The sequence below is a fragment of the Lissotriton helveticus genome, chromosome 11, assembly GCF_964261635.1.
Source record: "Lissotriton helveticus chromosome 11, aLisHel1.1, whole genome shotgun sequence".
NCBI classification, from domain to species: domain Eukaryota; kingdom Metazoa; phylum Chordata; class Amphibia; order Caudata; family Salamandridae; genus Lissotriton; species Lissotriton helveticus.
This window is the reverse complement of record NC_136072.1, coordinates 933,714,376-933,738,559: the sequence shown is the minus strand read 5'-3', so window position 1 is coordinate 933,738,559 and position 24,184 is coordinate 933,714,376. Positions and strand designations below refer to the sequence as shown.

At 44.4% G+C, this 24,184-nt stretch overlaps 1 protein-coding gene across 1 annotated transcript in view; it reads left to right on the top strand.

Annotated features, from left to right (window-relative positions):
- The window catches only part of LOC144792309 (2'-5'-oligoadenylate synthase 3-like), a 152,365-nt gene that overhangs the window by 39,613 nt on the left and 88,568 nt on the right, over positions 1-24,184 (top strand). The window contains exon 3 of the mRNA XM_078667258.1: positions 18,194-18,476. Coding sequence (XP_078523384.1) covers positions 18,194-18,476 — 283 coding nt within the window. The remainder of the gene's footprint in view (positions 1-18,193; positions 18,477-24,184) is intronic.

The following is a 24,184-nucleotide window of genomic DNA, read 5'->3' as shown; positions in this document are numbered from 1 at the left end:
TCTGCGCTTCCAGTGATTTCAACTCTCTCTCCAATTTGTATATGGAACCCCTAATGTCTCTCAGAACCCCAAAGCTCTTGGAGTTGCAAAAGCCCCTCACAGTGACTTTAAACGCCTCCCATATCATTTCCACACTTTCCACTGATCCCCGATTACGAGGGAAAAAAGCAGTGATTTCCTCACCCAACTCTGTTCTGAAGACGTCATCCAGTAGGGCCGTGGGCTGCAATCTCCACGGGGGCCTGGCGCCATCATGACCTGGAAGCCGCAGCTGCACCAGTACAGGGCAATGATCAGAGTAGGTCCTTGCTAGGTGAAGAACCTTGCCCATATCTGTGCTCAGACCTTTGGAGAGGAGACAATAATCTAGTCGGGCCCAAGTGTTGGTGTAGGATGTAAAGTGCGTTCCCTCCCTCCTCCCAGGGTGTAGAAAAAGCCAGCTATCAATTAAGCCTCCCTCCTCAATAATACCACACACGGCATCCCTGGATTTCTTATTATACTGCGCACATCCATCCGCTCTGTCTAATGCAGGTGCCAATTCCACATTGAAATCCCCGCCCCAAAGTACATGCATGGATCCAATATTGACAACTTTTCCCCACAGTATTGTAAAAAACTCTGGTGTATCAACATTTTGGTGCATAGCAGTTGACAATAGTAATCGTATCAGTGCCTAGCCTGCCCTATATTATAACATATCTCCCTTCTGCATCGCCTCTATCCCCAAACTTCGTAAAATGGAGAGATTTCTTGATCAAGATAGCAGTTCCCCTGGAATAGGACGAGTAGGAGGAAAACATCCTAACTGCCCCCCATCTGCTAGCAAAGGAGTGCGTCAGACGGGGTGCAAGGTGAGTCTCTTGCAATAGTGCTATGTGCGCCTGCTGACGTTCTAAATAAGCCAATACATTCCTGCCTTTTCTAGCATCATTAAGACCGTGGATGTTCCAAGATATTACGGTCAGGTGAGATACACCATCATCTGCAGCCATTACTGATCGGTACTTCGATATGCATATCAGCTAAGGATTCACCATGTTGCACATTTGTATGATCCCGTGCCTGCCTATAAATCTGGCCCTGTGTCTCGCCTTGTTCCCTACAGTATCTACCCCTACCCCCCCTCGCACCCTCTAGCTGACTAACCCCAACCTTGTCAGTCAAACCCCCCACCTACCCCAACCGCACAAACTAAGCATCTGTGACTCATTTAAACCATGCAAACTTCCCACCTTCATTCCCGCCCCCACCCACTGAAGCATCCCCAACTTGACAGAAGAGAGTACCCACCCCCCACCCACCTCCCCTCAAGTCAGGCCAAACAGTCCCCGTAGAACAAGGTCCATGTAGGGGGTACACCCGTGTGGGTAAACACCTAAAGAGCGCACAACCACTTCTCACTCCCCCAGCCTTGGCATCTGTACCACCCTCGAGTCCGGCTGGGGAGAGATAGTGGCCCCTGGAATACGTTACCACTGGACCAAGCCCGCTATTTCCAGCTCAGGTATTGCATCATGTCCGCAGTTATCAGTCTCACTAGAAGTTCAGTAACACCATGTTTCAACAGTGCGCAAAGCATGACAGCCATATGTCTGGTTAAGCAACCTCTTCAGTATCCGACAGATCATCTCTGTTCGCAGCGTCGCGACTTTGACCTCGTCTCTGAGTTTTTTTGACAGATTTTAGAAAGTCCTCGTAAAGAAGTGCTGCTTCCCCTAGTGTGTCACATGCAACCTCGCTGGATACAGCAATGCATAGTCTTTCTTTTTAACGTCAAGAAACTTGCGCCTCTCCTGCTGCACAAGCGGTGTGAAGTCTGGATATATTGAAAAACTTATGCCATTGTACGTCAATTGTTGCTTGGTGCGGGCTGTTTTCAAGGCTGCATCACGATCACGATAATTTAATAGCCGCGCTATTATGGGCCGTGGCGGAGTGCCCGGTTTGGTCACGGGTCCAAGTGTTCTGTGCACCCGTTCTACAATGAACTGCGCCGAGAATGCGTCCTCTCCGACGGATGCCTGAAGTAGTTTTTCCACATAAAGCTTCATTCTGCCTGTGTCCGTGGACTCCAGAACGCCGTGATGAGGATGTTATTGCGTCGGGTGCGGGCCTCCAAATCCTCGTTCTTTGCCGCAATGACCCGCAGCAGATTGTCCATACGGGCCAATTGAGTCTTGTGGGAGGCGGTCGTGTCATCCACGTCTGATATGCGTTGTTCAGCCGCTGTTATCCGCTCTTCATGCTGGTCTACCTTATGTACCAGGGCATCCATCCTCGAGGTCATCCTGTCAACTTTGTCCACCACTGTGGCAAACCCTTGTCGCATCTCTTGTAGGATCTGTTGAATGTCCGATCCCGCAGGGGGCAATTCGCTGTTCGCCGCACTTGCCCCGGTCGCAGCCGAGTCCGCCATCGGCGTCTTCGACCCTTTTTTAGCAGCGTCGAAGGTAAGGCTAGGCTGGCGGCTGTCCTGTCTCACGATTGTGCCCCAGGCAAGCTAGGATTGCAGTATATACCAAATCAATGTATAGCTCCTCAGCCGTGCAGGCCTGTCCCTCTGCGTTTAGCGACTGGTGCCGTAATGTCCTCTATCTTCCAACCACCGTAAGGCCGCCGCAGGAGGCAGATCAGTGCGGGCAACGGGTTAGAGAACAGCCGCCATGCCCAGAAGCCCCTCGCGGTATCACCGGTATGTCACCGGGCTTATCCCGACCTCGCGCTGCAAGTGCGGGGGCGTATCTGCCCCTCTTGTGTTGTCCCTGCGCACCGTGGGCTATCGGGCCTGTACACCCACGACACAGTGCCAGATGAAACTCCGCGTGCCCAGGCCCTCCGGTGCTTCGCAGATGGTGCTGAGGAGCGCTCACCTCCCTATCGGGTTCGCCAGTTCCTCCAAGGCCTCCGCAGCCTCCGATGATAATGGGGAGATGAGGCACCGTCCAGCCAATCCAGGGCCGGTAAGTAAGGTATCCGCTCCAATCGTCACCTCTCTTCCGCAAACCGGATTGCAATACGCCGTGCTCCGCGGCAGCGGAGCGGGGTGTGCCGATCGCCGCCGGCCCGCAATAACGGGCGCCTCGGAGTCAGCGAGTCAAGCCTGCGATGTTGGGCCTACCTCCTCATGGCGATCCCCGGGCGCCCGTAGCCGCACTCACTCAGAGCCGCAGCTCCAGCGCCAATCCCGGGAAATCTTTCCAAGCCGATATCTCAGGCTCTGAGGGTTGTAGCTGCTCCAGAATCGGTCCGAGTCTGCGTGGGCATGTAAGCTACCCCGACCACAACTTTTGGTATCGATTGCCTTCCAGTTGGTAAGGATTTTGCCAGGATAAATGCTCCAAGGTACATGAGCCTCACCGTTAGGCGGCCATTCTGTTTGCGCGCCCTCTAGCGCCCCCTCTGGGGTACTATTAGTTTACAGCAAATTGATTGAATTCGATATGCACTTTACAAAACCCACTTGGGTTGTATCAGCACTTTGAAAATGGAATGGAAATCAGTATGTATATAGATGTTTTTATGAGTATACTATTATGTATTATTTCATCTATATTGCGTAATTTGCACATATTTATCATTGTAAATATTGTAAATTGTCTATTGGTTGGATACGATTTTAATGCATTTTTGTCTTTTATTGTCAGAATGTTTAAATCCACCAAGAGTATTTTTTCAGTGTCCATTGTTTCAGTGCAAGAATGGTGGTTTAATTATCCCGCCTTCTATGTTTACTATAAGTACCCTCATCATGTGATCAAGCCTGTGGAGACAGGCAAAACGTGTCATGGCGGACATGCTGGGCGTTAAGATGCACGAATAAAGCACCTTTGCTTGGCACCAGATTGGGTTTCAGCTCATCGTCATTTCAACCAGCAGCAAGTTGGTAGCGCTTGTGGCATGTGGCGAGGATTTGTTCATATATATATGCTTTAGATAAGCACCAGTTACATTACACAAGGACTCGTGTTTTTTCGTCATAGGGAGATTCAGATTCAGGGCACAGGTCCTAACAAGTGGCGCCGACTGAGAAACATTAGACGCAGCTATCAATGTGGGACATCGTGAGCTATCACCTATTACAGCTACTCTGTAAACCAGGCACTTTATCGCTGCTGCAACTGTGCGCTGTCATAGTTGCCAGTTTACAAGAATTCTTTTAAGTGTGCCACATCCGGTGCAGCTTATGAAGTAGAGGTGCTGGAGCCACTGAAAGCTGGAAACAAAGACCAAGCCTTACAGTGGCTTCTGCCAGCAATTATAATTTCATTTATATAGCTCTTACTAGCCCTGGCAAGGCAGTGAAGCGCTTTGCATGACCGCATAAACCGCGCAACCTGGAGAAAAGTGTATATAATATACAGGAGCTTGTGACAGAGAAGGAGGCCATACACAACGCTGCAGAACACATGGTAACAGGCGACACTACAAAACACCCAAAGCCCAGCGGGAAAGCTGAAAATACCCAGGGGTCATTTTCAAGGCAACCAAAGCCAAGCAATAAAACACCAACATTCATGGGCGTGTGAGAGTGAAAGCCACTTGAGGCAAAGGGAATGGCTGCAAAATCTATCTCTAGCAGGAAGTGAGAGTACAAAGTGACCAGAGGGCTGGGACATGCATGGCAGCATCGAGCAACATACGCCACCGCAAACCCCTAAATACAGCTGCACGATTCTGGTAGCTTCGGGAAGTACTAATTCCCTCAGGTGAAGCTGCAATTGATGCCATGAGACCGCAGCAGACTCTGCACACATTCTCGTTTTTAGAAAAGTGGCCACGTGACACACAAGACCAATCCAATGTTAATAACCCCTTCCTGCGGACACAGGAGGCAGCAAATACCTCCCTCGGCGCTGCAGAAATAATTCCTGAAAGATGTACATGTAGAGAAACGTACAAACCTCCACCACCAAGGTTCCTGTCACCAGTCAACAACACTCAACAACCACAGCAACAGTAAATGGCAGCCTCCTACCTGACGCAAAGAAGGAGAAGGGCTCAAAGTGAAAGAAAGCAAGACCCCCGTGCTCATATACATTAGACGCATGGCGACCCCTGAAGCGTCAGACATAGTAATAATAATGAAAGCGGCCACATGGCGCCTCTGCATATTAAATTTATGCGCGTGGCAAACTGTGAAGAGTGCACCATAGCGATTCAAATAAATGAAGTAGTCCCGAAACAAAAGACATACAGAACTACAGCGTAGCTAAACTGTAGTTGGTCGGTGCTGCTTCTTACAAAACGGAAGTGACACATTGAAGAGGCAGCCAATAATGAGCCAAGAAAGTAGAGCAACACCGGAGTGAACCAAAGCCAAGTGGCAGGTGGGATTACACTCCGTACACTGTTTACTAAAGGTCTTGCAGGCAGCGCATGCACGCTGCCTTGGCTTAACCTAACAACATAACAAAAAGCGAAGCACCCAAAAAGCTGCCTTTAAAGTCATCTTTTGATCTCAAAAACAGACCGGTTTTTGCCTGGTCACTCAGCCAGGATGTGCACTTCAAAGGATATTCCTGCTTTAAATGCACTAATTATATTGGCATATTGCTTCCCTTTCAAAGTGAAATTTATAAAGGAGACCTGTGCCCTCAGATTAGGGAACCATAAATCACCCTGATAGTACAGTTTATGTTGTCAGTTTCCAATTTTAGGAGCCCGGGAATGTGTCTGCGCCTCAGAAGTGCCATTTTCTGCACCGGACCTCACATTTCTAATCTTCCAAAGGACAAATTGGGCCAAGATTCAGACAGGGAAAACAGAGGATGAGATCTGTATAAAATGAGCAAATAACTGCCCCAAACAAGCCTGGTAGCCTGTGCAGAGGGAGGACAGTAACTGCCTTTAGAGGGTCTCGCCTGCCCAGCATGTGACCAAGGGCCAAAGTTCAGACAGTAGAGCTTTGAAGCGGACACTTTTATGTGTCCTAAACATGCCACCGAGAACTCAATGTATTATGCAGGTGGGAGGTGCTTGTCCATTCCTTTCTTTTCTTTTGCGCATTCCCTCGCTTGGATTTTTTCCAGTGCCAGAACTATAAGCCACAGAATGCAGAAGGAAAGCAACAGAACGGGTCAAGTACTTTGCCGTGAACTTACAAATATAAGGTCTCTGGTTAACTTGTGACAGAGGTCTCCTTTCCTCCATATCATTTGTGAGCATACATTCACATAATACTGTTTTTGCTTTGCATTATGGGAAATATGCTCCTGGACAACAAATAAGGAAGTGTCGAGGCTTATGTCACTGCTTACACCTGTGGTGTCTAATGTTACAGAATCTACACTGGGCAAGAGGCCAGGGTATGAGCCCTCCCATCCTCTACAGACAGCACTGTTGGTGCCTTCACAGGAAGTGTGTGAGAAGCTGACTTAGTATATGGTGCACACTTACATAAGTGGGCTCCCTGCACTTATCCAGACAACCCTGATCGTGATTTTAGTGATCTTAGACAACCTTAGAAAGCACTCTAAGTGGTAGCTGGGGAGAGCAGCCTTGAGGCTTAGTCCAAAAGGAGTGTAAAGCAGCATGTTTTACCAGAGCGTAATGTTATTGGTATAGATTAAGTGAAAAAGAACCACATAGTTTATTCTTAAAAATATGTATTTATTATAAGAAACTCACTAACACATACAAATATCTCCTACCCGGAGAAATACACAACACACATAATACTTTGCATAGATTAGAAGGACTCCATTGTATAATCTGAAATGTAAAGAGATGTGGAAGAAATGCTTAATAAAATCTGTTTAAAAAAATAATACTTTGCATAGAAAACAGGTAAATAGAACGAATACACAGTGGTCGCCAGGGGGAGACCAAACGTATACTAAAATAGTGGTATGCAAACCACGATTCAAGTGAAGATTGTACCCAGAAGATGTGGAAGTCGTGGGGACCCAATGAACCACTGGAGGTAAGTACCCAGGAACCCCACGGAGGCCGTGCCCAGAGTGGAAATACGACGCATGCTCAATTCAAGTCAATGAGTAAGTCGTGGTTGTAATTTTAAAGAAGGGCCCTTCTCAGCGGACCCGAAAGAAACCCCATGGAAGACAGAAGTTTGCAGAGCCACCCCACCCATGGAAACCCTAGGAACCAGGTTACCTACACAAGGGAAGCCAGGTGCATAGGTGTGAAGTGGCTTCTGAAACCGCAGTCGAACTCTAGGGAGGACTTCAGGAAGATGCCACTGTAGGAGAAGGTGAAAGTGTCTGGTAGAACCCAAAGGTGGATTCAAGCAAAGAAGCACCTGCAAGCAGAGAGGACAGAGTTTATGCCACTCAGGAGTGATAAGGAGGCACAGAAGACGAATGCCCACCGATGTCTGGTCTTGCAGGAGAGCCGACAGTGACCTTGGAGCTGCAGCTATGCTAACCAGGTGATGCTGAAGAAGACCAGGAGCCGTTTGCGAGCTGTTCCACGTTGGATGTCGAGAATTATGGGGTCGGTGTCCGTCGGGAGTTCCAACAAGCCTTGGCAACTGCAACCAGTGCGGAAAGCGAACTAGGCACAGAATCGGGACCAGCAACTCTGACTCACCACAAACGGGGGTAACAAGTGCTATATGAATGCAAACCTTTCTTCCCCTTCTATCCCTCCGCTATCCTTCTCACTCCAAATAACTGGCCAATATCCACCACTCAAATTACTTTCATATTTCACCATACTAATTCACCACTAATCCTTATGGGTTCCGGAGTAGCCAGAGACGTTTTGAGGCATGGGCAAAATGGGCTCTGGCCCAGGGCCCCAGCCTTTCAGGGTGCCCCCTGATAGTCAGCTTTGTTCTGCAGAGAGTATTGCCCTGATGACCATGAGTAATTCTTAAAAAGATTGTTTTAAATGCCCTTTTCCTTTAATTTGTTTTTAATGTGGATGATGTGTCAGTCTATTATAGACAATTTGCAGAGAAATGCTGTTTCTACCAACATCCATAGAAAGGTTATTTTAGATCAAAACAAGACCTCACATATGAGAAAAGGGAGGGTGTCATCTAGATTATATGCAAAATTAGTGAGGTGCTGCTGTGTTACAATATTGAAAACATACATCACTATCCCTGAATAGTACATGTAAACAAATGTACAATATGGACCAGTGTGCCTGTGCACTGGTGGTGACTTGGCCAAAGAGGGCATGGAAGAGCTGAAACTGGATCATAAATTCAAAGTTGTATGAACAGGGGGCCCCCTTAATACACTTGGCCCCGGGCCCTCAAAATCCTTAAGATCTCCCTGGGAGTAGCGTGCTTCAACACCCTATCAGGGTTAACAAGCGCTATTTAAAAACAAACCTTTTTTCCTCTTCTATCATTCTGCTATCCTTCCTAATCCAAATAACTGACTAACCTATCCACCACTTAAAATAGTAAGCGCTATACAAATGCAAATACAATACAATACAATACAATTGATTATGCCTTAAATTAACGGTGCGAAGAGCTGAACTACAAGAGATTCAATCTTATTACAGGGAGGCAAAAGCAACTTTCACTTCAAAGTTAAAATCTTAAAAGGAGCAAATAAAATTTGCAAAAGGTCTTTATTTTACCAGAAGAATAGATAATTCTCCTACTAGAGCAAAATCCCCCCCCCCTAAAAAAACAATATTAATTGTTCAGCATTGTCTTGAAAAGACAGTCTACTTCGCTCCCTCTGGGAGCCCTTTTTCGAATGAAATGCAGGAAATGGCTTAAAGTCAAGCTAATATGTGAAAGCAAACGAGCCTAACACCTTCAAAATGACTGTGGCAAGATAGTCGTAGGACAGCATATAAATGTTAAAATACCTCAAACAAAGTTCTTTCCTCTAAGAACGCCCATAAGTATGTATAAAATGATCATAGTGTTTTGGAAGAAATCAGTTTTTAGAATGATGAGCAATAGCTACTTATATTTTTATAGTGAGATCAGGCTGTAAGTTACCCTTTATATCAATCTCTTTTATAGTATAAATAACTGGAAAATGATTTTGTGTACTTAAATGTAATAGGTAGCTTGTCACTGCTCTTCTCCAACCTGTAATATTTATTTGATTAGTAAACCCAATGGGAAGCTGCATTGCACTAAGCCATTAAAAACAGAGAGTTCTATAGTCAACATAAAAGCAAGTGTACGTAAAAATAAACTATTCGATTTATTGTGTACAAAATAAACTAAGCATTTTCCCGCCTTTGCACTACAACAGAGCGAGCATTACCCAGGGCAGAGCACACACATTTTTAGATTAACCTCACCCTCTTTGTGTTAAAAAAGGTATATGTCAAAAACATTTCGGGTTGTGATTACAAAATCATTACAGGTGCTATAGGCACCTCTATTTTAGCCTAGTTCTACAGAAGCACAAGACTGCTTTTTAGCAATTAATGTTGTGGTGTCCCTGGCAGATTTCATCTCTATGCTGGGCAGATCTTAACATAGTAGCCTAGCAGGAAACCTTTCTTGCTGGATTTACTTGATCTTGGGGTCGATCTTAGAGGTTCGCAGTGAACTTCAACACAATCTGCCTCAGGGAAAATGGAACCAAAATCAGTGTACAGCCAGCCATAGGAACACTTGTACCCAGAGATGCACTCTGGGGTGTTAAATCTTAACTCCTGTGGCTAACAGTAGCCCTCAACATCGAGCCTCACGGGGTTAGCCACAGGATCTAGGGCACTGCAATGGCTTCAAGAGGCACCAACCTGAGGAATTAAGAAGCCGCAATGACCTCTTCACACCGCAAGCTCGGGAAGAAGACACAAGATGGTTCACGAGAACCATAAATACCACAAGAGACTGACAAGACGCTCGCCCACTAAACACAGCAAACACATTAGGGACAGCACGCTTCTGCTCCTGGAATGTAAACGGGCTTGCCAAGAAACTAGCGGACTTGGATTTTGTCACCTATGTCAGGGTCTTCGATATAGTTGCACTACAAGAAACGTGGGTGACAGACCCGCCTCACCTTCAAGGCTTTCTGCACTTCTTTGTAAATGCCATCAGGGAGCAAAATATGGCCATCTAGAAGGAGGCTTGGTCACATATGTCGCCAATACAGTCGCCTATTCTGCTCGCATCTTCGGCTCCATAATACAGTTAACTCTAGCAGCCACTATTTCCTTCTCATCACCATCATCAAATACAAGGGATTCTAAAATCATGCTGCTAAATATGTACATCCAACCAAAAAAAATCAAATTAGTCAAGGAAATGTGCAACTTTGTGGAAACATGTATAAGTGAGGGACCCACAACTGACCGTGTCTTAATTGGGGACATATACCATAATTTAATGGGATCCTCCATGGACGATGAAGTGCTTCTGCAAAACGCAATCTGGAACATCCCACAGCAAGGAAAACCTCACGCATGCAAACAAACCAAAATAGGACAAACGGCCGTGGAGGTTTGGAACATCTTAATATAAGGGCCTTAAACGGTAGATCACCGAAAGACAACCCCCCACTCCCCGTGACGACATACACCTCTGCAAAAATAAGCTCGATTCTGGACTATACTTTCGTCTCCCTTGGTCTCTTCCAACAAATTGCATCGATCCAGCTGGGTAACAAAGGAGACAGTGATTATCGGCCCCAAGAAATAAAACTGAGAACAGTCACTCCAACATTCAAACTCTGCCGGGAGCCCCAAGGATCAATCGCTACCATCAACTTAAGAAGAATTAAATTCAAGATAGCCGCAGGAAGTGAGATGCTTGTAATTGCAAAACAACACTATGCTGCGAGGGTCGGAGAGGGTGAAATGGAGAAATGGAGAAACTTCCTATTAGCAATGGAGGCACATGCGACTAAGATCAAACCACCAAACCTCCAAAGATTCAGCAGGACTAAACCAATATCTTATAGCGCTAAGCAAGAAATTAAGCTTGCAAAAAAAAGGATTCAACAGTTATTGAGACACCTTCGACACAAGCCCAGCGATGAACCACACGTACAAGAATTACGGAAACAAAGGGCAGTCCTCAAAAAACTAAAAAGGGATGCGAATAGAGCTGTGGAGGAGGATTTATGGGCTAAACTGCATGACGATGTCAAACATAACAATAGCACCAGATTCTGGGGTACCTTAAACCAGTTCATTTACCATAATCATGACGGCGTCTCCACAAACATTACAGAAGAAGCCTGGGTAAAATATCTTGGGTCTCACTTTCAACAAGGCACTGAACGTAGCGAGAAGCACGAAGCCTGTCAAATTGAACCCGACTTTCAAACGACACTCAAGGCCTGGGTCAAAATCAATCACGTCGACTCTGGGAAATCAGGGCCAGACCCACCAAATAATGGCCATCAACCGATTCAAATTGATGCCATCAAAAGGCAGATAGGGAAGGGGAGAAGCGAAGGTGCTCCTGACCCAAATGGAATTCCACCAGTACTTTAAAAACAGGAGGCAACCTTCTGGGCAGAAGCACTGGACCCACTTTTCAGAGAAATCAGATCGTCGAACATCTTGCCCAGCTCATGGAGAGGACCAATCATTTCCCTAATCCATAAATCTGGTGACAAGCTGGAACCTCAACTATCGTTTAGTAGCGCTACTAGACAACAAAGCAAAATTATTTGCAGGCTTGTTATTGGAGGACCTTCAGGCTTGGGTGAAAAAAAATCCGCAATTCATCTCCAACAGATTGGCTACACAAAATCATTGGGGACAACAACCAACATATTAAGCATGGCAATGCTTATGGACAAGGCAGCAGCTACACGTTCCTCACTATACCTATGCTTTATCGATTACAAGGCCGCTTTTGATCATGTTAACCGCACCATACTTTGGTCCAAACTACATCACTGGGGACTCCCTCAGCCCCTACTCAACCTGATCATTAACTTGCATACAGGTGAAGCTGGGTAATTGAACCTTCCTATCAAAACGCATTCCCACGGATAAAGGCCTGAAACAAGGCGGTGTTTTGGCACCCACTCTCTTTAATGTGTATGCAGCCGATTTTGTTCCGCTGCTAATCGGCTGTAACTCACATGCCCCAAAATTAGGAGACACAGCACTTCCCTGTCTTCTCTATGCAGATGACATAGTCCTGATCAGCAAAACAAAAGTAGGGTTACAACATCTCCTAAATACAACGTGGGACTACTCACAAGCAAATGATCTAACGCTCAACCCAGACAAAACAAGAACAATGGTAATCGGGAACAAAAGGCGACAAACTGCAGCCTGGTTTTGGGGAGAGACCAGATTAGAAGGTACAACAGAATACCAATACCTCGACGTGAAACTGGATTCCGGCGGTCATTTCTTGGCGCAGAAGAACAGCATAAGGCAAAAAGGTTTAATAATAGCAACTTCCCTATAAATCTTAAATTCTAAATTATCTGGCCCATCTATCCTGCCACTCGCAGAGGTGGTTTGTGCAAAACTCCTACCAACAATCACCTATGGTAGCGAGGTACAGAAAGGCAAGGACGCGGAAATACTCAACGCCACTTTTACAACTGCATACAGGGTCATTTTTGGGCTGCCGAAATATACTTCACCTGCACAAATCAGACTCGAGTTTAGCGTCTTGAAACAAACAATTGCCGGACAAGGGGCCTTCATCGCTGCATGGGATAAAGTGCGAAAAACTCCTTGGGGAACGGTAAACGAACAGCTGTGGAAAGAGCTACAAACATACACTGCACTGCCAGCTGCGTAATATTTTTACAGCAGCTTAGACAAATTGGGGCTAAATCAACTTTGGGAAACATCGACAACCACCCTAATCTTTAAAAAAATAGTGTGGAAGACGGAGAAACTACTGTCATGGCTGGAGGATAAGGCCGCACTTTCACAGAGAGCCCATGGATGGATGACTTTGAATACCTACACGAAGCTGGGTGCTCAAGCTTATTTTAATCTGGATATGACAAAAATATAACAATTGCATTCATGAAATATAGATTTGGTCTGCTCCCCTGCACCCAGCATCTTCCACCTTGGCAACAGAATGAAGCAGGCTCTGTGTGCCGATATGTGGAACAGCTCAGGAAGATCTGCTGCATTACTATGCTCCTGTAAAAAACTCCTCAAAGAACGAAAGAAACTGTTGAAACAATTGTTTAACCAATGAAGGATTCGAACAAGGAGGCAAGCCCTGTTGGCATGCTTCGTACCTGGCGATCCACAATGGAACTGCAGAGCAGTAAAGTTCCTGACACTGTGCGGAATTAAAATGCCAGAAATGGAAACATCAAGAACCCAGACAATAAAAGCATAAGCTAATGTGCAAGGCAGCTTTGAAGACATTAATAACCTATAAATCAGGAGACAAAAACTGATAAGGTATCATGCTGCTATAGTTGTTCAAAGTGAGCAAGCTTTATTAGCATGGTTTTAAAGGTATAAGCATTATGAAGGAACAAGTTTTATGCATGTACATGACAGATCTTTTAATGAATATATATATTTTTCTGTATTGCAACGGTTTTAATTAACTATGCAAATAAAATGTACTTACTTGCTAGTGGCAGGCGCTGGAACTTGACAGGTGAGTCCAGTACCAAAATCCATTAAGGGTGGCCTAGTCATTACACCCTTGTCCACACTCGCCACCAACCTATTAGTGTTGCAGTAGGCCTCATCGTCCCAGGGGTCTCTACAACCTCCAGACACCATCAGGCCAGTTACCTGTAAGGCTTTAAAACTGCCTCAGCACAACAAGGGGTAGACATCTGTCGGAGAGCACTGCAGCTGCTCACCTGGCACAGAATTGACCCGAATGTGTTTGCTCCCCGAGCTACAGTCTAGATGAGGCGATACTAGAGGGTATTGCAGAAACAAATAAAAAAGAAACAGACACTCTTTTCCACCACACCCTTGGCAACTGGATGTGTGCGACAACAGTGACTCTCCCCAACACAACCAGTCTTTCATGACACTAACATTTGGTCAAACCTGGCAGGGGTTTATGCCCTCTGTAATCTTCATTTTGATCTTTTGATTTCCTTCTGCATGCATGTGAGGCATGATATCTGAGAAATCCTACAGTCTGCCCTGTCTGTCTAGTAACAGACCCTGTCTTATCAGAGTTTTCTCCATTTTGGTCTAAGTATTGGTTGCTGCTGCCTCACAGTGCCTCTCCGAGCAGTCGTGCTAACAATAAACTAGTACATTCATCATACAATTCAACCATATAGTCCTTACTACGCTCTCGACCAAGCCTGTGAGCAAGTCCTGCACTCATCTCCACTATTTCTCAAGTGCACCTGCAGGGAAAGCACACAAGATGTCTGAACTAAAACAAAATAAAGATAAGGTCACCAAAGCAACAAACGCGCACAAAATCAGAACCCACCCATACATGGAGTCACCTGTCAAAAAAAAACCTGAAATGATGCACTCCATTGAAAAAAATCAATGGGGTGCATGACCTAGATTAGAGCACAAAAACAGGCCTGCTAAGAGTGGAGACGGCAAGATTGATAAGGAATAATCTAAAGGACTTGAATCTCTAATGCTGTGCCAAGGATTAGCTGTGCAGAAGATAAAATCAATGAAAACAAAGCGAGAAGGCTGACAGAAAAATGGCTAAACTGTAGCGTGAAATAACAGATCTAGAAGATTAAAGCAGGAGCTACCTCAGGAGTTTTGGTTTGCCAGAGAGCTTGGAGGCAGTGGCCACTTCTGCCTTCTACCCTCAGCTTCCTCAATAAAATTAATCCTTATTTCTGACCTCAAATGCATCACCAAGATGCTGCAATTCGGCCCTCATTTCAAAGAAGCAATACTTGGTGCATGAAGTCGAAGAATGCACAGAGGACATCAGCAAGATATTAATAGGTATACAGCTATTTATTTGAGAAAATGAGAACTTGTACCTCCTCTTTTGTCTTTTGGGTTGTCTTAAAGTGTTACATAAGAGTATTAATAAGAAGTACGATGGCAAAAACACCAAGAGATAAATATTAAATAAGACTACGTATCAAAAAAATTAAATTCCTGAAAGAGGAACATCACCACACCAAAGCCCTAAATCACTGTTCAAAAATACGATTTCAGGAAGGCCTAGAGGTAAGGCACCAGAACCAGAAACTACCGAGGCCCCAGGACCAGAAACGACACAATCTCAATCTATTAAACTTTTTCAAAACATTAGCAGACCTGCTTGAGGCCACACAAAAACATTTTGTGTCGAGAGGAGAAGTAACAGAAATGGCACCAGAGGCAACAGTGGTCATTCAAAAAAAAAAGGAAAAACTTGCTACTAGCTAAGAGATATAGGCTGATCTTATTAATAAATTGTAAGACTAAAATATAAATTCAAAAAAAAGCAACAAGACTTGAGGTCATTCATAAATTAATTTACCTCTCGCAATCTGGTAACCCCAAAAATTGTGAAGTGACCAAACCCAGCTATTCTATCACATTATAGAGAACACCCATTTAATGAACTCCACTGGTGCCCTGTTGGTTTTGACACCGAGAAGTCCTTTGATAGAGGGTTGTAGCTTATCTGTTGCCAGGTTTTGTCCAATTTAATTTAGAGGAGCCATTTGTTAAAAAGGTTATATACCTGTACTCCTGCCTGAAGAAAAAATCAGAGACAATGGTACAATCTATGACCCATTTACTTTGGAACATGGCACTAGTCAGTGTTGCCCTCTATCCCAATTGCTTTTCCTTTTAGTGTTGACCCATTCCTTAAAATAACCAATGAAAGCCTGAACGTATGCAGCATACCCTCCAACCGGGAATCATGAAAACTGCAGATTACTTTGGCAACCTTCTGGTTTTCACAAATATGCTGGAAATTCAATCCCATCCCTCTTAAAAATAATAAATGATGTTTCATATATGACAGCACCCTGAATATGCATAAAGAGAGGTTCATTCCACTGAGCCCACTTTGCCTTCCCGCTTGACAATAATAATCCACATTTGGATTTACTGCATGACAGGTAATGCAATAGTTCATGGATTCATGCAACAGAACTCCAAGCTGGTGTTCAATCGAGCATGATCTGGCTCTTCCATTTCATATGCTTTCACATATGGCCATCTTCACTCAGCACTCTAAATTGTTCATCCTAGACACCTCAGAGGCATTGTTGTGTCTGACAAAAGACTAACCATCTGGGTAATTTTAATCGTATGTCTTTTTGCAATTATGAGCAAAAGATCAGAAATTACCTTCAGCCTTATTATGGGCCCATATGGTGCACCAAAGGCATCTCCCTGATGAAAGATCTCCAGGCCGCTTACATTTGAGGAACTCTAGTCCATCAGCTCACTCCCAAACATTGAGTTTTATACATTTTTTTAATATATGCACTCACTCAAATATAGAGTTTTAGATATTTTTTTAATATCAAATCCATATACATTTTATAAAAAAAATTGCAAACATCGACTCACTCCCAAACATAGTTTTAGACTTGTTTTTAATACATGCACTCACTCCCAAATATAGAGTTTTAGATATTTTTTTAAATATCAAAGCCAAGATCTCAAATGGTATTTAAGCTTGAAGAGCCTGACCTTCTGCTTCTTCTGCAAAAACTCCAGAAACCTAGGAACCTATAAGTTTATTTACATCCAGTGTATCAAAACGCTATCCCTACTCTAGATAGGTGAGGAAAAATATTTACAAAACTCCGTAAAGTAAAACTTGCTAGAACAACTTAGTCAAACAATTGTGACAATAGTACTAATGATAAGGTGATCTCATCCCTAATCTAATGCTGCCTGTCTTCTCCATTGTAACTGTCAGGAAAGGGTAGGTGGCTCTAAACATATATTTTGTTCAGCTGCAAGCGGCTTAAACTTTTTGGAAAAAAGGTCAATTTGTACCTCATTAATAGCTTTACAACATTACTCACTCTTGACGTCCAGGCAGTTATTATAGGCTCATTAGCATCTGCTAGTGTCCTTTCCCTGAACAAGGCTAACTGCACATTGTTGGACCTATTGCTGACAATCACTGGAAAAAAACATGGCTGGCTGAAAATCAGCCCTACGAAGTCTCGGTGGGCCAGGGTCACCTATATTCGTGGTACCCATCCCACTCACTACAATGTGGTTTACAAAGAAAGGAATACGAGCCCTCTTTTGTACTCTCTGGCCAGGGACTTTGACTCATTCAACATCTGTAAGCTTCATCCTAGCCTCCGCCAAGATTATATTGCTTCCCTTGGATGCTAGTCTCCTGAATTATAACACAATTTGTGGACCTCCTCCCCATACTTCATTCATTTACTTTCCTCTTTCGCCCATTTCTTTTTTATTTCTTCCCTGCCTTACTCTCTTAGTTTTTCCATTTCTCCACTTTTTACCTTTTTCTATCTCTGTTCTGTGGGGTAAAGTGTGATACTGAAAGATGCTGACAGTTCCCTCGTGGCTCTCGAACATTTAATAAGTGGAGACTATCTTCTGATCTCATCATCTAGAATTAAGATTTACATATTTACTGTATGTCCACGGAATGCTCATTTGTCCTTTTTATGTAATATCCTCTTCGTCTGAAACGTAAATTCATCTCTCCTGTGCATGTTCTCAACGTTGTTACTATTTCCATTCATTACACTGTCTCCTTATTAAAACACTCAATAAAGTCATCGAAATAGAAAATACATATAAAATAAAGGAGTGGCTCAGCAGCCCACGCATGGCAGTCCTGGCAATCAAGTACACTTCAGTTCAGGTGTCTCCGCACATGTTGTCAGGCAAAATGCTGTCAATCACAGTTCAAGACAGCCAATGGATGACGTTTACTGACCCATTGCCTCATGCTTGGTGTTGTGGCCCTTGTATGTACGTATATAAGTATGTATGTTTATGATGAAGATTTGGAAGCCTGCAAGACACTTAAATCTGACAGAAGTAAAAATGGAACTGTTGAACTAGAACAACAGATAAAAATACTTCTTACAGAAGTGAGCCAAACTCTTGCATTCCAGATGTTATCATTTCTCCTCTTTGCTTTTAAATTGTCAATGTGAGGATGTTAAAAGCAAATGCCGGGCTCATTGATGAGTTTTGCTGAAAGGACAGTGGGGATCAAAGCCTATTTTGACATCTGAGAAAATGCCCAGAGTGTATGTTTTCCATTCCATATCCTTGTATCTTGACTAGAACAGACAAAGTGTTATTTGTAATTGAGTCTGACATCAAATACATTTTGTTCACTCTTCAAATGACTTGAAATACTTTTCTGTTACTTCATATCCTCCTTCTTTAGGGTGGCTCGTCCGCAAAAGGCACTGCACTGCGAGAAGGCTCAGACGCCGATCTGGTCATCTTCCCAACTTCCATTCAAAGCTACTCTCATCAGGAGAGCAAACGGAAGGAGATAATTCAAGAAATTCAAAAGAAGCTGGAAGAATGTCAGAGGCAGAAAAGGTTTGAAGTCATCTTTGAGCGTACCAAGTGGGATAACCCCCGCGTCCTCAGCTTCCGGCTGCGATCAAAGAAAGTGCCAGAATTTATTGACTTCGATGTCCTCCCAGCCTATGATGCTCTTGGTAAGTAAAGTATATCTTGCTCCAGAAAGCAAAATTCAGAATTTCTATTCACCCTTGCAACTGAGATATGATCAGGGCCACTGGAATTGTGTGGCAGGAGAGGGGCACATTTTGCAGCAGGGTTGGCTAAATTATGCAGAAAGGAAAGACAAATTATGCAGCTTAATGCGGTCCATTTTGTGATATTAATACTTCATCATTTTCTAATTTTTGCACTTGTTAACACTGCCTGAGGATAGGTTACACCTCATTAGTACCAGAATCACACCCAAATATAGCAATAAGCTCTTTCCTAGAGCCGCTGTATGCCACCTCTAGGACTGCGCCACCAACACACCACCAGCCCCACGGGAATGTCATAATGAGGCAGTCTGGATGCCGTTGTCTGGACAGCGTTCTCCCGACCGACGCCACGGGTGTCAGTATGACGGTCAAATAAGTTCACGTTCAAGTTTAGTTTATTAGCATAGTTAATTAAAACCATTGCAATAAAAGCACTACAAAATTCGTAAATATGAGTAAAATCATTTAAAAAAAAAAGAAACTTAAAATAAGAATTTCATACAATTTAAACACATGCTAGTTGAGAGAGTCAATGGGTCCCTGGATAATGTGCTTTTCGTGGACTCAGAGATCTATACTCTTGCCCTATTTGCCAGATTATTTAAGCGAATTGACTTTGTTTGTTACGGTCAAATAAGAAATCAGCCCCTGAGTTTGTTGCATGAAAAGAATACGCCAGTTTCTTGAAATTATTTTATTAACCTAGTTCAACACATTGGTATGCGTGGTTGCGCAAATAAGTTCTTTCCGGTCTACTTTATTTTGATCCATTAGGAGTGATTCTCTGTGATTATTCTACTCCCTTTTATTTGCTCTTTGAATTAAATGTTCCGGATAGTGCCTATCTAAAAGATTATTGTTAAGTATGACAGCTTCATGTTTGTAATCCTCAATCTTTGAGCAGTTTCTTCTTATACAGAGAATAAGAAGGCACGAAGAAGTGTGAGGTTTCTGCACCTGGCTTTCATCAGCCCAACAGAAGGAGTAATGGGGACAGACAAAAGGATCAGACCTAGAAACGTACTCCTCCTAAGCAACAGAAATGCAGTCCCACTCTTCACCCCTACCATCTACCAGATGGCAGTGACCAGAAAGAACTATGAAGCAGCCCCTTGCTAACCAGGTCACATTAAATTTCCAAAGGCAGCCCTCTCCCCATTATCCTCAACTCAATCTCTGACTCTTCACTCTCCAACTACAGGAATGCAGGCCTTAAACTTTCAGCCTAGTTCTCCTTCTCCATTTTGTGCTATGCCAGGCCACAGCATCCAAAATTGAACCCAATGGCCTTCCATTGCCATTGGGAAGACAGTCTCTCTTTCTCTCTCTCTCGCTCCGTCTCTCTCTCTCTCGCTTCATCTCTCGCTCCATCTTTCACTCCCTCCCCCTCTCTCTCACACCTTCTCCCTCTCTCTCATGTGAATGCTATATATTTAACAAAACTACCGATATAAGATGGATTTTTTTTTTAAAGGTAGCAGCCCTCCAAAAAGTAAATAATAAAAAAAGTTTTTTTTAGAATTGGGGCTAAGTAGGAGTGGGTGGGGAGAGCAAGGGGAGTGGGGGGGGGGGGTTAAGCTGCCCACGAGTGAGAAAAAAATGAGGAGGGCAGGCTTAGTAGCACATGAGCAAGAAAGTAACACTGTGCGGGGTAATAAGCGAGTTTGGCGGGGAGAAACAAATGAGAGAGTGAGCTTGGAACATGAGGGAGACAGCTGCATGAAGCTCTGGGTGAGTATTTGGCAGAAGGGAGGGGGCACATGAGGGAGAGGGATGGAAGACCCTTGTACTCTGATGGAGTGATTATTAAGCAAAAAGAAAGCAGTAGCTCCTCAAATTGAGCAGTGGGTGGATAGAAGCCAGCCTAACGGAGAGATGTAAAATGGGCTATGCTCCAGGGAAGGCCCAAACACCAGATTACAAGCAAAGACAGTAAATTGCATTGAATAAGAAACAAGCAAATGAGATTGACGATAGAGCCAACCAATGGTGATAAATGGGCGGGCTGGAAGCTCCTGTAAGTTCTTGGTAAGCCCACAATAGGGCTTTGTCAACCAGACACTTGGGCTGTCTGGTAGGATTGACCTTAAAAACGTCAGATCACACTACTGCTCTCCTATAAAAACACAGAATTCTGCCACCTGTGCTATACCATGAACAGGCCTAGTCCTGGACCTCACATAAAGCCTGAATTAGAGCTAGATGGTTGGGTTACTCTGTCACTAAAGTGCTCTAAGCTATAATGCATTTCTAATATGATGGTCTTTCACATTGATGATGGAGCAGCCTATCAGGCAAGCTCTAATTCAGGCCCATAGTAAGGTACAGCCCAAGTTCTCCACACAAACACTAGATCAGTGAGCCTCTGAAACCTAAATAAAAGTAGATATACATTCAGTTGAGGACTCAGGACCGGGAACACACCTACGTACCACACAGGAGACACTGCCATCTCAACACGTGCACTAATTAATACAGACAAACATCAAATAATTCTTTGGAATGAAATCAATCCTGTCTAGTTAATGATATCTATGAGTGGACTATATCATTGAAAAGTACATCCAGTATAGCAGGTGACATTTGCTTCTGGTTCTCACTCACATTCATTTAGCTAAACCTGTGAAGGCCTTTGATCGAATGTAGATGTACTATTTATAGATGAAACCTGGTTAAAGGGGTCATCTGCTCTGACATTTGAATGCCTGTCAAAACCATCTGTAAGATCTTTCACTTAATTTGTAAAGGTAAACTAGGAGGTGGTGTGGCTACTATTGTGACTCCACCACTTGATAGCTTTGGATCATTTTAATTAAATATATCCTTCTCACCTTTCTTATCAGTGAAGTGTCTGCTAATTTACCACCTCCTTCTTCCTGGATCTTTAGGATTTTTTACAGGTGGCCTTGCTGACATTTCTCCAGCCTTTTGCCTCCAGTTTCCAAACTGTCTGACTCTTGAATGACCTCTAAAATTGAGTAGAAGATACTTATATTATTGCGGCTTTCCAATTCATAGACACTTGCACTCCTCTTGATTTTTCCCAGATGGTGGGTAGGTCCTACCCATTGGCTAGGCCTTAGCAGTTCTAATAATTGTTTTACATTGCCAGCATAGGGCCAGTTCCTTCATCAGACCAATTTGCCATTGCCTTTCTATCTGTATTTTTCCTTGCTTGACTAAATGACTGCCGGTGCCAGCCTATTTGTGTACAGTCCCAGAGTCGAGAAGAAGATTCAGCAAGCTACTGAACTTATCTAGCCCTTCTGCAATGTCTGGCCCTGATATTGCTGACCACCTAGGAAGCTGATACTTTCATCTATGTAGCTTGTATTAAACAACTGCAGCCTCACAGATGCAAACCCTTCGCTAACTACTAAGCATGGGCGGATCTAGCGGATCTCGCGTACGCAAATTTGGGAATTTACGGATTCGCAATCCGCAAAAATACGCGAACTCTCGCGGATTTGCGGATTTTTACGGTTTTTGTGTTGGCGAGCGTTCGCGAGGATTTGTGGACCATTTCGCAATTGCGAACTTACTTTTCGGCTCGCAACGGCCGCGACTATGTTGTTTCTACGTCTGGTTTATCATCACAGGTTCACAGCACCCTCTGTTTCACCACTGCCACCATCTGGTACACCCATGCCACCCTCTGGTACATCCTCACTGCCACCCATTAGGTTTGTTTATCACTGTAGATTATGGGGGTGAAAAAAAGCAAGCACACCTGCCCTGCTTCAACTGCCATGAATTAATTTGGGGTTGATTAATGTGTCAGTGATTTAGAAACTTCCAGTCTGGCTGGCACCTGCTTCCTTCCTTATCTGTAATTTGCTTTCTGTTGCAGTGAAAGCAAGCACACCTGCCCTTCTTCAACTGCCATGAATTAATTTGGGGGTGATTAATGTGTCAGTAATTTTGAAACTTCCAGTCTGGCTGGCACCTGCTTCCTTCCTTATCTGTAATTTTCTTTCTGTTGCAGTGCAATTTTTTTTCACAGGACCTTTATGGTCTACTTGTAGCTATTCTATGAGCCTGCTGTTTGGGTCATAGCAGGGTCATAGAATAGTTGCAAATAGGCAACTGAACTCTGGAGGGACCCCTCAGGAAGCACTAGAGTGAATGGTTACTAATGTTAAGTTTGAACTTTTGCACCTGGTGATTGCTTTCAGTTTAGCAAAAATCGTTTTTCTGCAATTTCGCGCGATTTGCGGGGCGCGAATCCGTGCGAGATCGATTTCGGAAGCCGCGAATGCGTGCAAATACACTATTTATTTTTTTGCGGCGTGTATGTTCGCGTGATTTTTTGCGTGTTCGCAAGGCGCTTGTAGTGATACGTTTGCGAACTTACCCACGCGGTCGTACACGGGCGCGGCCATCTTGTTTGCGTGACGTAATTCCGTTTCCGGCCAATATGTGTAATCTCGCAAAGTGTGCTGCTCGCTAGTACAATTTCGCGCGTGATCGCGAGGAAAATCTCGCGCGAACTTACCCACGCGGTCGTGAATGGGCGCGGCCATCTTGTTTCTCATTCATTGCTATGGTTCTGGGCATGCTTTCTGTATCCTCTCTGAATCTCTGCCATCCTTTGCTTGTTTGAAGTTTATTTGATCTATTTTACTTATTATCTATCCCTCTATTTTTCTAGCTCTATATTTTTGTGTTTTCTGCTACTTTTTGTTATTTTTAAACTACTTTTTTAAACTCTTTTCTTTTCTTCTTCCCTATTCTATTTCTTCTTTATTATTTAACTTCATTTCTGCCCAGACCATGGTAAAGGGAGCCGGGAAGCACCCTGAGAAGGGGAAGGGTCCCGCACCCTGTGCCCGGCTCCCGTGCGGGCGTTTGAGGGGGGAGACAGTGACAGCCCGGGAGATTTTTAGTGCGGAGGAGGTGGCCGCACTAATATTCCACGTCCAGCGCCGCCTCCCCAAGACCATCCTGGGAGGCGGCAAGATCGCAACCGGCTATGGCATCCGGGAGCGCCGGAAGCGGTGGGAGAAGGTGTGCCGGGCCATGTTTAAGCTCTCTGGGGTCCGGCGCACCTATAACCAGGCCACCCACCGCTGGACGGATGTCATGGACCGAGAACGGGACTTGCTGGACGCGCTCGGCGTAGAGGTCCCCGGGCTTGGTGAGTAGTAGTAGCTATTTCTAGCTATTTCATCACTACTCTGTTTTATCCGGCTCTGTTATTTGCAAATCTTTGTTCTTTACCAAGAGCAATAATGCTGCTGATTACATTGTAGGTAAATTATATTTCAAAATCTTCTATGCATTTCAGGTGCACTGCTCTCCTTCTCAGTAGCCTTGCTTGCTACTATGCTTATTTGTTTTGTATTTTGTGTTCATTTCATTTGCCTGAGAAATTATGTATGAGTGTAGTGTAAAGAACTGCGTAATGCTAGACACTATGGGTCATATTTTCAATTACCGGCGCATCCCTGCAAAGTAGCAGGGATGCGGCAGTAATTGCGCGCCATGCCACCACCACCACCCATGGGCCCAAAACGTCACAGAAGCCTTACGCATCTGTGCCGTAAAGGCGGCGCATTGCTGGAGTTGCGTGCCAACGATGGCGCAGCTCCAGCAATGCTCTGGGGTGCCCTATCTCCCCAATGCTGCATCAAGCCGTACGTCGG